Raw genomic sequence first — 16,059 nt, 5'->3', positions numbered from 1 at the left:
AAATACAAATATTAATAATATAATCTTATGTTTCTATACAACCAAAAATAAATATATTTTTACCTAATTTAACTTGTTTTGTTTAATACAGAATTTTTGAAAATAAAACTTATATCGTCCGATACTTCCGATAGCATTATCTCCTATAAAACAAATCAAAAATAATTATCGGTAATCAGTATTAATATCTAATATTAAATTGTCCTTACGTTAATTATTTCATCAGGAATTGGTTGTTGATAATGTTTCCATTTCAAAAGTTGATTAATGGTTAAATTTGACTTTGGAGTTTCATCTTTTAAAAGAAATTGATATTCTCGATCATGTTCTTCTTGTAATTCATCTGACGTTTCTTCTAACGTTCCATAGCCATTGCAAGAGCACTTCATTAAATCGTGCGTTAAACAATTCGTATCCGTTGTTAACGTGAATAAATCCTAAAGATATCATAACTAATAACATTTAACGTATACATTATTTCGCATCGAAATATAGAATGTTCAAGATAGACATGATTGATTTACCTTCAATTCATTCATAGACAATTTAAGAGAGCCAACGCAATTTGAATCCACTACGCTTTCACTTAAACCTGCTTTGCTAATTTGTCTTTGAAAGATTTTCTCTTCAATAGTGCCTGTTGTTAGTAATCTATAGATTTTATGTAATATCGATGTAAAAATGTTTGTACCATGTATTCGATTGTATTTATAACAATTTGAAATATCCAAACCGTAATATGTAAACGTCTTTTTTCTGACCATCCCTCCAGATTCTTGCCACAGCTTGTGAATCAGATGCTGGATTCCAGTCTGAATCAAGTAATACGAGCCTAGATGCACCAGGTAGATTTAATCCAACTCCACCAGCTTTTGCACTCAACAAAAATACTTCTACAACAGTTTCAATAATAATTACAAGTACTATACATATAAGCTAAATATTAAATGCAATATTATTTTCAGTATACCAACTATTGTTATCAGTCTTTGAATTGAACTGTTCTACAATTTTAGACCTTGTACTACTTGTTGTACTACCATCTAATCTAAGAAATTTTAAACCTTCTGTGTTACAAACTTTCTCTAGCAAATCCAGTGCTTTGGTATAATATGAAACCAATACTAATTTCTCATTCGTCTTTTTCAAGTTTCTCATTAATGTTTGTACAATTGAAATTTTTCCACAGTAGGCTTTTTGTATATTTTTTATATCAGGGACTTTATTTGATCCTTTTAAGTCATTATGCAAAAGGTCATTGTTATCGTTGTAAAATAATTCTGGATGATTACAGATCTTTTTAAGAGCTGTTATTATAGTTAAATGTGGTACACTACTATTTGATTGTACATTTTTCTCAAACCACATGTCTGTGATTCGCGAATACAAATTTTCTTGTTCGTTTGATAAACGGCAAAATATAATCAATTCGTGCTTCGGCGGCAGATACTTATTAATCGTTTCTTGTGTTCGCCTTAATACAAAGCATTTAGTTTTATTATGCAACTCATTAGCTCTTTCAATTCCAAGGGATACAACATCATGTGTCGCATTAGGACACCGTGATGCTACAATGGGATTTTCGTAGTAACTTTTAAATTCAGAGTTACTGCCCAATATGCCAGGATTTACAAAATCAATTAGAGCAAAGAATTCTTGTAAATCGTTTTGTATGGGAGTTCCAGTCAGCAGAATCCTTCTTTTACAATTCATGCTATTCAAAATCTAAGCAAAAAATTATTTAAGTATGCTACAATTCTTGTTGTTCTCTGCATTTTTATTAAAATTAAATACTTTACTACCTTTGCTGCTTTTATATTATTGTTTTTTAACCGATGACCTTCGTCACACACGATCAAATCAAAAATAGTTTGCTCAATTTCTTCTTGACATCTGATAAGAATATCATAGCTAATAATCATAACAGAGTTACGTATATGTTTTTTGAAATCTTTTGGCTTGTTCTTGATGTCCACTACGTATGGAGATATTCTATGAAAACCCAACCAATGTTTAAACTCCTTATTCCAATTATTACACAGGCTGCTGGGAGTGACTATCAATACTGTTTTTATCGTTGGATGTCCATATGGCCCTTTTTTTAACAATGTCCAAATAATTGCAATGCATTGCAACGTTTTACCAAGTCCCATCTCATCAGCCAGAATTGCACCAAAATAATTAGGTATTTTCAATGCCATGACACATTCATATAGAAACACAATACCATGACGTTGATGTGGCCTAAGTACATTTGCCAAACATGGATCAACGGATACTTCTTTTTCATTCTGCAATGTATCACTGTTTGTCCATTCTTTCAAAGTGTTTATAGATGGCATTATTAGTGGATGAAATTTTAATTTTAGATCTTTAATAAAATGCAAAATTTAATATTTATTATACATTATATAAACAGTAATCTTAAAATAAATATTTAATTTATTTTAGTACGCATTGTACCTTTGTGGAGAGATCTTAAAGGAACATATGTATTAGAACTTGAAGTTTTTAATTTTTTCGCAGGCGGCTCTGAAGTACCTTGTTGAATGGAATTACCAGCTACGGACTCAAATGTCACTTTATCAATTATCTGAAAACATTTTAATATTAACAACGTATAGATTGACTCACATGTTACGTATAAGTTGTCAATCTGCACATACGCATATTTACCTCAATTTCTTTATTGCTTATACACATTCTAAAGCCCTCTACAAGAACGTCTGGATTAACTGTAGTTTTGTGAATTATACTGCCTTCCGTGTCCTATTCCATGCAAGCATAATCAGTAAATTTTGAAACGACTTTAGCAATCAATATACGCATGTTGCATGCATGTATTACCTTTAAGACTGCATGTTTTCCTGTGACTTCCAATGTTCCATCGTCATCCCATTTCTTATGTTTTCTATTAGATCTTTTACCAATTACTACATTAAAAATGCTAGAGAAGGGAATGATTAATAAACTGTTATTAAATTAAATTATTGGTGAAACGAATCAAATATTTATACACATACATTTGACTTGCACCAGTGGTGATGTTGGATAAATTTTCTTTAACGGCAACAGCATTATCATCTTCTTTCTGAATTGCAACGTTCTCTTCCTGTACTTCTAAGTTACAATTTCCAACAGGTTTTTTAAGTAAATTAAGAATTTTCGTAGTACTCCTAACGAGAGTGTTCTCCGGTTTTTCAGCTGATTTATTTGCGCCTTCAGAAACGTCTTTGAATTTAACGCACGATGACTGCTGATCCTTTGAAGCGGTTTTAAAATTTTTCATTGATTTGTTGCGATACATGTTACTATTATTTTTAAAATAATTCGAAAGCAATTCGCCCCAGTATATTACCGTTCTGACGATATTTACAAACTTCAGTTAAATTTAGTGTTCCCGCGTAAAGGGATAGCACTCTGTCCAACTTTAAAGGGAAACATATACGCATCGAGATAGACAATGCTGTTGGTTACACGATAAACTAATTATTGGTACATTATTCACCGAACAGGGCTATACCTGCTTGCAATACGCCTTGATAACTTTTGTTTAAATTAATCATTATTTTATAAGGGAAACATCAAACATCGATTACTTATAATGAGAGCTACGTAAAGAATAAAGTAATTTTCTGTGTTGAACACTCTCATGTTCAAGTAAAGGTTGTTCTCATGAGGCACGAGGTCGTTCTCATGAATTATTGTTAATTCATGTCTGTCGTTTCTATCTTATTCGTGAACGTGTGTAACCTCATAAATGGAAAAATTCAGAATGGAAGTATTTCTGCCAGCACGAATGTATGCGACTAAATTATTTCAATTTTGAAAGACATGTCTCGAGAACATTATGGTGCTTCCGAATAAGGTATAAAAATTCTGCAGCGTACAGGCAAAGTGATTTCACGAATAAACCGAAGGAGCGTAATTTATATACCTCTTTTTTTTTAGATATTTTGTCATAGATGAGACGACTAGTTTATTGGTGCCGTAAATATATCTTTGAGAGCAAAGTAAAGAGGATGTATTGCTTACAGTGGTTAATTCCAGTGCTGCTGATACCAAAGCCAGTAAATCCAGCGCTACTGCAAACACATGTCATGTTCATGGTACTTTATCTAATTGGATTCTTTCTAGAACGAAAACCATGTACCGTTTGTAGTTTAGTATTTCTTGTCGCAGTTTTCCTAATTTGTTATAGTGGTATTGGTAATTGTCTCCTTTGGAGTACAAATTGTGATACGGTCAGATGTGACAATAGCTAAGATTATTAAAACGTTCATGTTTGGGCGAACCTATTGCCTCCATCTATATTTCTTTTGTAAGAAATGATACGTCTAATTAATTTATGAATAACATAACTTATTAGTAACATTTATATATATGCTATATACATATGTGTACACACATGTATAAATCTTACTAATGATTTTATGATTTAATTATAATTGTGATAGTCTTTGCGAATAATATATGTATTTATATATATATATATATATATACATGTGTGTATCTATATGTACATATATGCTTCAATTATATACAAGAAAAATATATATATATATATACCTAGGACACAAAAAGATATAAGATTCGTTAAGACTGCAAAAAAAATTGCGTAAAATAGAGAAACTTCCAAGTATAAAATCATGACAAATATTATGGAATTAATTATAATTAATGTTACATGCTTTGTATATATAATTAAGTTTAATTCCATTTAGTTTATTTTTATTACTCCTAATTGTACATTGTGTACAAACGTTATGCTTACCTAGGAATGTTAATTCTTTAGAAACTTTATATCCAAATGATTAAAACTCCCTGCATATTAGTTTACTTAAATAAATATTTTGAAAACAGTTCTGTAATTAAAGTATATGATTAACATGAATTTAAATATCGGATTTTCTAGTTTCATTCAAGTATGATTGCGTTCCATACGTGTGCTAAATTCAAATTTCAAATATAATAATAATGATTATTCATGATATTCTAAAGAAATAATTGAGCAATATAATTGATAACTATCAAACGAAGAAAGCAAACGTATTATATGATAATGTAAAGTGTATGTATAAAGTAAATTATATATCATTATTCGTTGATCGAATACGACAAGCGATAAAAATATATATTGCGCTAAAGCATAAAGTCTAAGTTATCTCATTGTAATATGTATTGAAAAATTTGTTAATAATTAGCAATTTTTTAACGGGATGAAATTGCGTATCGAAACAGTGAATAAGGAGAATGAAATCAAATATAGGTACTAATATTTCATTGTAACAATAGAAAAATTTAGAATTTAGATTGATCCTGTAGCTTAAAGAAAAAATTTACTTCGAAGATACATATTGAAAATGTAAAAATCTATACAAGGGAAGCCTGCATTGTATTGCTTATGTATATAAATTTATACTTTAATCTAAGAATTAAAAAGACAACAGTTGAAAAACGTCTTCTTTAACTCGTTTCATAAGATGAAGTGCTGTGAACTGAAAAGTCTTTTAGTTAAAACTACAATGTTTCCAGTTTTACGCATGTGTCTTATCAAAAATAATGTATTTACCAATCAATTTATAATTGTATACCATTTGCCTATTCTGCTTCCATTTATGATTTTACATGTCAATAATAAACATGATTATACAATTTGTAAGTAAATGTACACATTTATGATGTAACAGGAAATAAACTAAAGAATTATCATAGTGTACCTTGTGTTCGTATTCAATTTTTTCATAAAATATCCCAAGCTTTTCTAAACTGTTACTTAAATAACTAACAAGGACAACTGAAATAACTATGCCTATATATTATGAAATGTGTATTTATTTTACATTAAAATGTTATTGTGGTTTACCACGACCGAAACCACCACGGAATTCAACATCTCCAGTACCCGCACCCACGTCAGCTTTCTTATCACCAGGACCAGCTGCTCCTCCAGGGCCTCGTCTATACCCAGCCCGGTCTTCCGTGGGTCTAGACGCCTCGCTTCTTGCACCCGTTGCAGGTCTTGGTCTTGTTGTTTCTGATCTTGTTTGTCTTTTAAGCGTGGAGGGTACAATTTCAGGAGGTAGATGCAAGTATCCACGTAAATATTCGATGCCTTCATTTGTTAGATACCAATAAAAATGCCTCCATGCAAATTGTTCTTTCACATATCCTCTAGACTTTAAAGACTACAAGAATTTTATACCATAAATAAAATAAATTAAGTGATACAAAGAAGAGCAGTTTATACAGTATTGGGACATATGCGATAATTACTTGCATAGCCTTAATCACTTGAAGATTAGGAATAGATTCCAATTCTGGGTGTTTTGGCGCATGATAATCCTTTTTCGCAACCATAACACCTTCTTTGAAAAGGTGTTCATATATTTGTACTTCGTTCTTTTTTGGCATCAACATTCTGGAAAATAATCACAAGAAATAGTTAACAGTGATGTATGAATCATTTTAAACTCTATACGAGGGAAAAGTAGACTGATTTCAATCAAACAAACAATTTTATAGGTTATACAAAGATCCCAATTCATATAATACTTAATAAATTTATAATTTTAACATTTGCATTACATCGGGAAAAATTATGCTCTTTTGTGATCATAATTGAGAAAATGTTAACGCTATAAACTACAATTTTATGTTAAGAGTAGAAACAAACATTTCTCTAGGTTAACTCCATAATGTCAATATCGTTCATTATTGTAACGTCTGAAAGATACTATTCATATAAAAATTCTTCAAATCAGTATAAATTATAGAATTAAACAATGCCTCTACTTTTTCATAAAAGTCAATATTGGAAGCGATTAAAATAGATATTTTACTGAGCTTAACATACTTGACGTTTCTCAGCGAGCCTTTTGTCGGAAAGAAACGTTCCGTACTTTCGATAGTTTGTATGCACAGATCGATATATCGTTCGAGATTAACCGGAAATGGACACGATACAACAATATATGTATTGTAATGTGAGATTTCACTTTACAATTACAGTTTACATATTAAATTAAAAACTTGTATATACTTCATATTTTATAAATGCAGTCTGTATTATATTTTATAAAAAAAAGAAAAAAAGTAATTGGAAATATCCTTTAAGATGATTCAGGAAGGAGAATGAAATTCTGAGAAGAAATATTTTATACGCATAAGCATGCATGTTCGGTGAATAACGAACATATGATTAGAAAGTAGAGATATATTTTAAAAAATAAAAAATATTGGAACTTTGTCTCTATCGTTTAAACACTTTGCGTGACTAAAATTTTAAAACGAGTGTCTGATCTAGTATATTCAAAAATAGAATCAGGTAATAAGTGCGCCGTGGCGCTTATGAATTTACAAAACAAAATATTAGAAATAAGAGAAATTTTGAATGTATTTTAAAACGTGGACAAATAAAACTTTAAGACAACTCTATAAATTCGTGTACTGCGTCAGTTTATTTGATAGTCTTTAGCTTGGAGATATAAATCGAGGGATTTCTGTCATTTTAGATCGAAATTGTGATTTGACAAATCGCATTCGTATGTAAGATTAATCATTGTAATATTATTGTATTAACGTAAGCATTAAAAAATGCGTCAGCGTTAATCGTCAGAAATATAGTCGAGTGGGTGTAAATCGAATACGCCTATCGTCATAAATAACGATGGTAAACCAAGTGGATATCATGTAAGTATTTCCTTATAGATTAAAGTAACATAAAAATGAAATAGTACAAGTATAACGCACTTAAATCATTTATCACGTCTATTTAAATTGGAATTATTGCAATATTTAAATATTACATTAGTAATATAAATTTTAACTGAGTATTTAAGACTTATTTGATCTGTCTCGCTTGTATTTGATTACATTTTTATTTTCCAGATGGTGTAACATTTTAAAATATATTTCTATGCATTCCTACATTCAACTACATTTTAATTGTTTATAATGTGGAGTTCTTTGTGTGGATACTTTTATATATTTTCTATTATCTTTTTACATATGTTGGGTTTAGTAGAAGATCCAGTTCATTAACAGATCTGTGGATATTTATTTAACAAATCATCAGATAGTTGCAATTTTTATTGTAAATTAACTATTATTAAACATATAATGAATCTTCATTACAAAAAAAATATAAAGCACTGATATACTGCCTTATAAAAATGCATTTTTCTATACCAGATACACAAGAATTTATTGATGCATCTGGTAATACGTATGTGGTAAGCAAGTTTTTAATATGATCTATGCACATGTACGTATGTACGTGTTATTATGCATTAATATATATTTACCTTATCCTAATTTTTAGGGTTATAACATTCATATAAATGGATTGTTTCATTGTACTGTAAGATATAAGCAGCTGTACAGTCTCCACGAGCAATTATCAAAGGATTTGGATATATCTCTTCCATCGTTTCCACCCAAAAAGTTTTTCCCCTTAACAACAAACCAACAGGATGAACGACGTCTTTCTTTGGAAAAATATATTCAAGCAATTGGACAAAATCCGGTGGTTAATAATTCAGGAATGTTAAATGGATTTTTATTAAATGCTCAGCAAGAAACTGTAGGTGGACCATCCAATAATGAAGTTATGGATATCTTTCTTATGAATGGCTGTAAAATAACAATAAATGTTTCTACAGGGGATCATTCCGGTAGTGTGTTAAAGGTAACTTTCACTATATGAATATAGTGCTAAAGTATATAATGTATAAAATTAATTAACATAATTTTTTACTCTACAGAAGATATATAAACATCTCAGACTGCCTGAACAATATTACTGTTATTTTGCATTATTTATTGTTGTTCAAGATGAAGCGCATAGCGTCCACTGTGAGTGCTATTATATTTTATACATGGTTACACATAAAAAATGTTTCATTATACATTATATTTTCAGTACTACGAAAATTACAAGACTTTGAATCCCCTTTTATAACAAATAAATATCTACACATTATAGGAAGTAGAGTTGTACTTGGAAAAAATTATTGGGATGTGGGATATGATCTGAAACTGATGAATAATGGGGTGGCATTGAATTTATTGTACATTCAAGCAGTTGCAGAAATTCAAAGAGGTTGGATTCCTATTACAGATGAATTAAATAGTCAATTGAGTGTCTTACAGAAGAATGGGAAGAAAAGAGAAGTAAGCTTGCATACAAATTATGTGGGAAAATAGTAGAAAAGTGGACATGAGAAATTTAAATATTATTATTTTAGTATCTGGATATAATACGTGCTTCAAAATACTACGGATATGTACAATTTGCTCCATGTTCTTGCGATTATCCCCGAGCGGATACGAAAGTATTAGTTGCTATAGGTAGGAATGAATTAAATATACGTATATTAAATGATGAAGGACACCGCGAAGAAGCATTTAAAGTCTCGCGAATGCGGTGCTGGCGTATAACTACATTACAAAACGTAAGTAATTATAAAATATAAGGAGCAGAGATAATTCAATGTTACACTTAATGTACATTACATTTCACTTTAATTTTAGGGTTTTGAAAGAGGGAGTGAAGAAAGCGATGATTTTAGTTTAGAATTGTCTTTCGAATATTTAATAGCTAAAGAACAGTTACAATGGATTACAATTACTTCAGAACAAGCTATTTTAATGTCCGTATGCTTGCAAGCTATGATCGACGAATTGCTATCAAAGACTGTTGGTAGCAGTAAAACTCAAGTTAATAAAATATACCATTAGTTGCTAATTAAAATTATATTTGTATTACATACTAAATGATTTACTTGTAGGAGTCATCGGAAAAGTCTTGGACCTATGTTAAAAGAGATGGACAAAGTGTTACAATAGGATCAAGGTCTGCTGAAGAGCACGAAGAAAGTAAAAAGGTATACTAGCTTAAGAATGTTTATATAGCATTTATTTATATCGTTATATGTTATTTTTCAGAATCATTGCGTTCGACAACCCTCTAAATCAGAACCAATTATGAAGAAACTTGCAGACAGATTATCAGCGGTAAAAATGAAAAAAGCTAACAATGTTAAACACAATGTGGTTGACAACGTTCAAGGAAGACAAACGTTGGAATATGATATTATGGAAAACAATGCATTTCGCATGATTGGCGATGATGACTTATGAATACATTAATTGAAATTCTGAGGGTTATGATACATCATAAGCGTGTTGAATGTTTTAAATTGTACTAACTCTATTTTTGCTAAGATCTATAAGCAAAAATTATAAATTTATCCCCTCCTATGTCATGCACAATAAAGTTATTTGTAAATTATTTTGCAATACTTAAAAGATGTAAAGTAATACGAAAATTAAATGTTAACAAATTTTATAACAATGTTTTTGTATGATATATAAATATATTGTTAATAATAATAGCGTTTGAAGCATTTAATCCGTACATCTAATGAAATAAATAAACAAAACTAAAATAAATTATAGTACACATAATACTTTATTATTGTTCAAATCAAATATGTAAAAGGCAGTGTCTTATATTAACAATTATATTTCATTTTGTTTTATCTTAAATGAAAATTAATATATTGTACTTTAACACTAAAGGGAGTAATTCATATGTTACGCTGTATAATGAGATTATAATTCCAGCTAGATAGGTAATCATTTGTTGGAAAGACAATTTTCTGCCTTCAGTCTGTATATTTTGCCCAAACATATATAGAGAATGGTACAATTGACAAGAAAAAATAAAAAATAGGGAAATCAGAACGGCATTTTCTAAATGAATAATTACAAATTTCAGTATAAAAGTATAGAGTATTTTTCTAATGCCAAGAATAAAAACATTTGCTATCGTCCTATGAAATAGACTTCTACATGCGTATATTGTATTCATAAATATTATAGATCTCTATTTCATGGACTACTCAAAAGTTTCTTTATAGAAAAAAATTTTTTATCGCATTGTTTTTAAATATTGGATAATAGGTAAATATATAGAAATGCATAATTATTTTTTACAATATTACTTCCGCATCTTTTTCATTGCATTTTAATGATATACGTGGAAGATGAACGTAGACATTTTTTTTTTTATTACGAACATATTTATGTTCCATCGAAAGTGTGATTCTGCGTGAGCAAAATTTAGTAGATCATTGCAACGTGCATACATATGTATATATATGTATGTCGTAGTGAGTAGTGCGCTCTATTTTTTTCTCGAACAGTAAGAATATTTTTTTAAAGAATAAATTAGTTGCATATTACCTTTATTTATCGGCGAAACCAATGAATGCTATTGCTTGAATAATCTTACGTGTATGGTAGGGCGATATAAAGACTGGATATAATAATTGATATTTGAATCTCTTTCGACCATAATGTGCACATCTTCTATATCAAAAATATGTTGTTATTCTGTATTGTTACTTTCTAAATAAACAAAAAAAGTCAGTTCTGGCTATAGCATTTAAGTATTATAAATCTATTTCTCCTACGTGTAAAATAGCCCAACGTCAGCAAAGAATTACTCCACTATGTCATGATATCCTTAACGGTACGTACACGCGTTATTGTTTTTTCGGTATGATTCGTTAAACTTTTCGTTAAAGCGTTAAAACAATATAATGATAATTTATATGAAGATTTCAAATGATTTGAAAAATGTTTCAATGCGATGGAAATTACATATAAATCTAAAAATTATTTGAATTATTCTATGATGATTATCTCTATAATTTAAATACTGACTTAACGAATTATAATATCAATTTCGAGAAATTAATTCACCAAATATTTTTACTTTGAAATACTATCACCGACCGCAGTCTTGCACGGTAAGATGATACTATTAAATAATTTACAATTTGTATTCGCGAAACTTTAGAACTGAACGTTCTGTTAACTTAAATATCGATAAATAAACGCGTGATACACCTATGGCAGTAAAAAAGGAGTAAATTCTTCAACACGTTCCAAGTTTCTTCGCTTGTCTGAAATTGCTTCTCGAGTATACGATATATCAACGCATACGATTAACAGGCCCTAACAAATACTCTGTAGTATTATTTGGAAGAAAATACGCGTTCATTCATTTGTTTAGTATAACTGATATTTTAATACTGATAAAATGAATAAACACGCCGATAACTTTATAGATTCATTAAAATGTTTTCAATATTCCGAGATGAATACCGATCAAGATAAAGTTAACAAAAATTTTTTTCGAGTTTTTTTAGAAGCAACCAGTTTAAAAACATGAATCTGATAAACTTTTAATTGTTATCGAAGAATCTGTCATAAGCAGCGATGATGGTGCGGGTAATGTATCCGCGATAAATTTGTAGTAGACTGACAACAAAATGTAGAGAAAGATGTGTAAGTTCATAGATGAATGGCTGTTTCTAGAATTCACATTTCCATGCATACAATTTTCTACAAGCCCAGTGCCACTTTAAGATTAATACGTACGCATATTTTCAGGATGACTTTTATGTGTATGTTTTGTATCAGTGGTGGTATTAATAATGTAGTATTATGGATGCGAAAAAAGAGACGGCATTGTAGGTGACTAGTGTAAGATGAAAATCGAATATCAACTTTTGACGTAGTAATTTTTTCTTGTTTAGGTTTAATTCCTAAAGAAAGCAGAAAGGAGATTTTAGAATAATCCTAAAGGAATAGCAAAATAAAATGGTACATATAGACACGTATAATGATACAAAATTAAATGTAACGATTATTTGTTCACCTAAGTCATGTAAAATAATTTACTTTGGTGACGTAAGGCTATTGGCTAGTATTAATAACCCGTACTTGATCCACAAAGAGATAGAACATTGTTTCAGAAGAAAATACTTTCGACTGTCATTATTCATTTTGCAGGTCAGTAGACAATGCTCCTCCCTTTGATGAAACTAAGAACAAGTCGAATAAAATCTATTCATTTATACAACTGTACACCCTTTATCTATCGTCATCACACTTATTTGCATAAAAAAAGTAACCAAACTGTTAGAAGTTTTGCTGACGTTTCCGCTTGGTATCGATGGCGTCAAGTATTGGTTGTCTCTTCGTTTGATACCTTCTTCTGAGCTCATCGATTTCCCTCTCCATTTCCGCATCCAGGTTAGCCATCCGTTGCTGTAGTTCCTCATACGAGAGAAACTTCAGCTGCAGGATATGGTTGTTTATCTATATTCAAGTTTTTTTTAATGATGCCTAAAGCGGCACTACGTCGATTAAACTTAAGAATAGTATGAAATATTGGAAAATTTCTCCCTGGTTACTTTTGATTCCTTTAAGAGAGTTTATAAGCGAGTTCATTACTTACGAAGTCGAAATCACGTTCCGTGAAGACATTTTGGAACTTGGATATGTTATTGTGAGGCTGTTCTTGAACCGGATGAGAAATCTGATTAAGCTGTAATTGTAAATGACTTTGAAACCTTTGAGATTCTGTGGGGCTTCGCAATTCTAATTTGCTGTCATTATCTTGATTGTGAGCTCCAAATATTTGTCCGTTACCCTAACGATCGAAGAATCAATTTTATCCACGATTTACGTTTATAATATAATACACACGAATGCAAAGTATTACAGATCTCACCTTTCCTATTTCAGGTGCTTCCTTTTTATCAAAATGATCTAAAAATAGTGGTCGATATTTTTTTCCTGATTCAACCGATCCTGTATTATGTCCTGAAAATTAATCATATTTGTTGCCCTTATTTTTATCTCGTGTTTCGCTGCAAAATCATTTCTACTTACGTTTCATAGTTGCTTCAGTATCAGTATCACTATTAATAACCATTGTTCCCAAGTCTAACATCGCTGAAACTAGTGTACCCGTATCTGGAAGATCATGAGTCGGTACCAAAGTCCCCGTGTCCTCTGGTAGAGGTTTCATTGTCCCACTGCTGTCCTCTTCGTCCTTGTGGTAGACACCAAATGATTATTATATTGTTAGATATTTTTAATACCGTTTACACGTAATTAATTGATATAAATATACCGAATCTTCTGTTTGGTTTTGATTCTTGATTGCTACATTATTAATAACATGAGCACGATGTGCACTCTGCTTCTCCCGTATTTCGTGAGCTTCTGCGATCATTTGGCTCAGAATACTTGGTTGCTTGGCATTACCTGCAACGAAATGTTTACATTAGATGTTCGAACGGAATGCAAACGTGCTTCTTACAAATATGCCGAATCATACCTATAAACTCATGATTTAAAAGCTCAGTTGCAGTAGCTCTTTCTTCTGGATTTTTAACAAGGCACCCACTGACGAAATCTATAAATTCAGGACTCCACTGATCAGGTTCTCTAAAGCTAGGTGGTGGTTTAGTTGGTATCATAAATATTGCTCTCATTGGATGTATGTCACCGTAAGGTGGTTTGCCTTCTGCCATTTCTAAAGCAGTTATACCAAGAGACCATATGTCTGCAACACAATCATATCCAATTTCTTGTATTACCTCTGGAGCCATCCAGAATGGAGTTCCTATGACTGTGTTACGTTTTGCCATTGTATCCTAGAAGATATTGCCAAAATTAAAAAAAGGAAAATCGTTCTTTCGCGATATGATACATTAAGCTACCACACAGCTTACAGTTAGTTGTCCCGCTACTCCGAAATCAGCTAGCTTTGCATGTCCTTCGTTATTGAGTAAAATATTTCCTGCTTTAATGTCCCTATGTATTTTCCTTCTCAAATGAAGGTATTCTAAGCCTTTTAAGGTATCACTGAGGATTGTTGCTATCTCATCTTCTTGAAGAGTCTTTTTCCTTAACCTCATAATATCACTCACAGATCCAGCGCCGCAATATTCCATTACAATCTATGAAATTATATTTCTGTCAATATAAGTAAAGAACAGGTAAATAAAAAAATTTCATTTCTTGTGCAAATAATGTCTAAAATTACCCATAAATCAGTGTTTTTGAAATAGCTTCCATAATATTTAACAACATATGGAGAATCGCATTGCTGCATGATAGAAATTTCTTTTATAATTTCCTGTAAATCTGTATCAACAGGCACCTGTTTAATGGCAAGTACCTGTCCACTTTCCTTATGTAGTGCTTTGTAAACTGATCCATAGGATCTGTGCAGATGAGACACAAACTATTAGCAACTACAAAATCATACATCACGCAACGCGTGCTTTTACTTACCCTTCTCCTAACTTGCATATTATGTCAAACACTTCCTCGGGCTGTCTTGTTAAACTCTCTTCAGACAACTTTTTTAGTTCACTAAAGGACATTTTAATAATTAATTAGACAGGAGATACTTCTATCGCACGATAAGTGAAATAGTACAAAAGAAAAGTATTCCCATATGTTTTTTTTTTCATTCTTATCATATGAAAAAATAACAGCGTACGAGATATTTTATAAAAAGAGTTCTGGTACATGTAGGCCTGTTATCTTTCATTCACATTTGATTACAAGTGGATTAGATAAAATTTCATGTGCCCCAGTAATTATCAAATAAATTAGAAGCCTTCCACGATTAATATTTCTTAAATTTGTTTAAAAAAAAAGAGACAAAGTAATCTCGAGTATAACAAGTAATGTGACTAAATTGATAATGCAGGTTAACAAAGAAACAAAGAATCGATACGGTGCAATTGTTTCCTATAACAAACGATAGGCGCTAAAGATTGAGAAACGATTCCATCTTGCTATAAATAACTTCCATTCGCGAGTTCGTAAAATTCTACAAGTTTAAAAACACGAAGTAAAAACAATTAAATACCTCTTCGAAGACATTTTCGCTTTTTGTGTCAACGAGTTCTTAGTTGAATAAAAACACCTTCAATATTTACACAAATAACTTAACGTGGATAAAACAGATATCACATTCCGGTTGTAAAAACATAGTCAATTTAAAATAGAAGTGTTACATTTTTGTCAATAAATTAAAGTAACCACACAACCGAAATATCGAAACCATCGACCATCTGGCGTACTAGATGGCACAGCTGACTAAATTGTTCCGTGTTTAACTGAATTGATTATGCGCACTTTCCGTAGCTGACACTTTAATTTCTATCGATGGAACGA

General features: G+C 30.8%; 5 protein-coding genes across 6 annotated transcripts; 2 read left to right on the top strand and 3 right to left on the bottom strand.

Annotated features, from left to right (window-relative positions):
• Positions 1-10: 10 nt before the first annotated feature.
• On the bottom strand, positions 11-3,452 carry LOC143424899 (DNA repair and recombination protein RAD54B). Its single transcript, XM_076897262.1, has 11 exons — positions 3,430-3,452; positions 3,024-3,362; positions 2,848-2,947; positions 2,677-2,769; positions 2,464-2,593; positions 1,803-2,371; positions 975-1,725; positions 734-893; positions 525-651; positions 210-437; positions 11-143 (listed from the first exon to the last, which is right to left on the bottom strand). The coding sequence occupies exons 1-11, from the start codon at positions 3,450-3,452 to the stop codon at positions 69-71; spliced, it is 2,595 nt and encodes an 864-aa protein (XP_076753377.1). The 3' UTR covers positions 11-68.
• A 251-nt stretch (positions 3,453-3,703) lies between these two features.
• Bc10 (BLCAP apoptosis inducing factor bc10) lies at positions 3,704-5,716 on the top strand. The gene is made up of 2 exons (XM_076897198.1): positions 3,704-3,868; positions 3,952-5,716. The coding sequence occupies exon 2, from the start codon at positions 3,966-3,968 to the stop codon at positions 4,263-4,265; it is 300 nt and encodes a 99-aa protein (XP_076753313.1). The 5' UTR covers positions 3,704-3,868; positions 3,952-3,965; the 3' UTR covers positions 4,266-5,716.
• A 101-nt stretch (positions 5,717-5,817) lies between these two features.
• Positions 5,818-7,004, bottom strand: LOC143424839 (small ribosomal subunit protein eS10). Its single transcript, XM_076897197.1, has 3 exons — positions 6,857-7,004; positions 6,277-6,421; positions 5,818-6,188 (listed from the first exon to the last, which is right to left on the bottom strand). The coding sequence occupies exons 2-3, from the start codon at positions 6,418-6,420 to the stop codon at positions 5,853-5,855; spliced, it is 480 nt and encodes a 159-aa protein (XP_076753312.1). The 5' UTR covers position 6,421; positions 6,857-7,004; the 3' UTR covers positions 5,818-5,852.
• A 203-nt stretch (positions 7,005-7,207) lies between these two features.
• On the top strand, positions 7,208-11,451 carry Snx17 (sorting nexin 17). Its single transcript, XM_076897139.1, has 9 exons — positions 7,208-7,692; positions 7,891-8,234; positions 8,324-8,689; positions 8,766-8,856; positions 8,924-9,174; positions 9,249-9,455; positions 9,535-9,720; positions 9,792-9,887; positions 9,949-11,451. The coding sequence occupies exons 2-9, from the start codon at positions 8,175-8,177 to the stop codon at positions 10,141-10,143; spliced, it is 1,452 nt and encodes a 483-aa protein (XP_076753254.1). The 5' UTR covers positions 7,208-7,692; positions 7,891-8,174; the 3' UTR covers positions 10,144-11,451.
• A 1,477-nt stretch (positions 11,452-12,928) lies between these two features.
• Hpo (serine/threonine-protein kinase hippo) lies at positions 12,929-15,961 on the bottom strand. 2 transcript variants are annotated; one of them, XM_076897136.1, is made up of 10 exons: positions 15,752-15,961; positions 15,166-15,246; positions 14,915-15,095; positions 14,601-14,828; positions 14,204-14,522; positions 13,997-14,130; positions 13,753-13,915; positions 13,592-13,683; positions 13,316-13,510; positions 12,929-13,176 (listed from the first exon to the last, which is right to left on the bottom strand). In XM_076897136.1, the coding sequence occupies exons 1-10, from the start codon at positions 15,763-15,765 to the stop codon at positions 12,997-12,999; spliced, it is 1,587 nt and encodes a 528-aa protein (XP_076753251.1). In that variant the 5' UTR covers positions 15,766-15,961; the 3' UTR covers positions 12,929-12,996. The 2 variants fall into 2 exon arrangements, with proteins under 2 accessions (XP_076753251.1, XP_076753252.1); XM_076897137.1 differs by having other exon boundaries at positions 12,929-13,155.
• Positions 15,962-16,059: the final 98 nt, after the last annotated feature.

The sequence above is a fragment of the Xylocopa sonorina genome, chromosome 6 (assembly GCF_050948175.1).
Source record: "Xylocopa sonorina isolate GNS202 chromosome 6, iyXylSono1_principal, whole genome shotgun sequence".
Classification (NCBI taxonomy): domain Eukaryota; kingdom Metazoa; phylum Arthropoda; class Insecta; order Hymenoptera; family Apidae; genus Xylocopa; species Xylocopa sonorina.
This window is presented reverse-complemented; position numbering and strand designations above follow the sequence as displayed.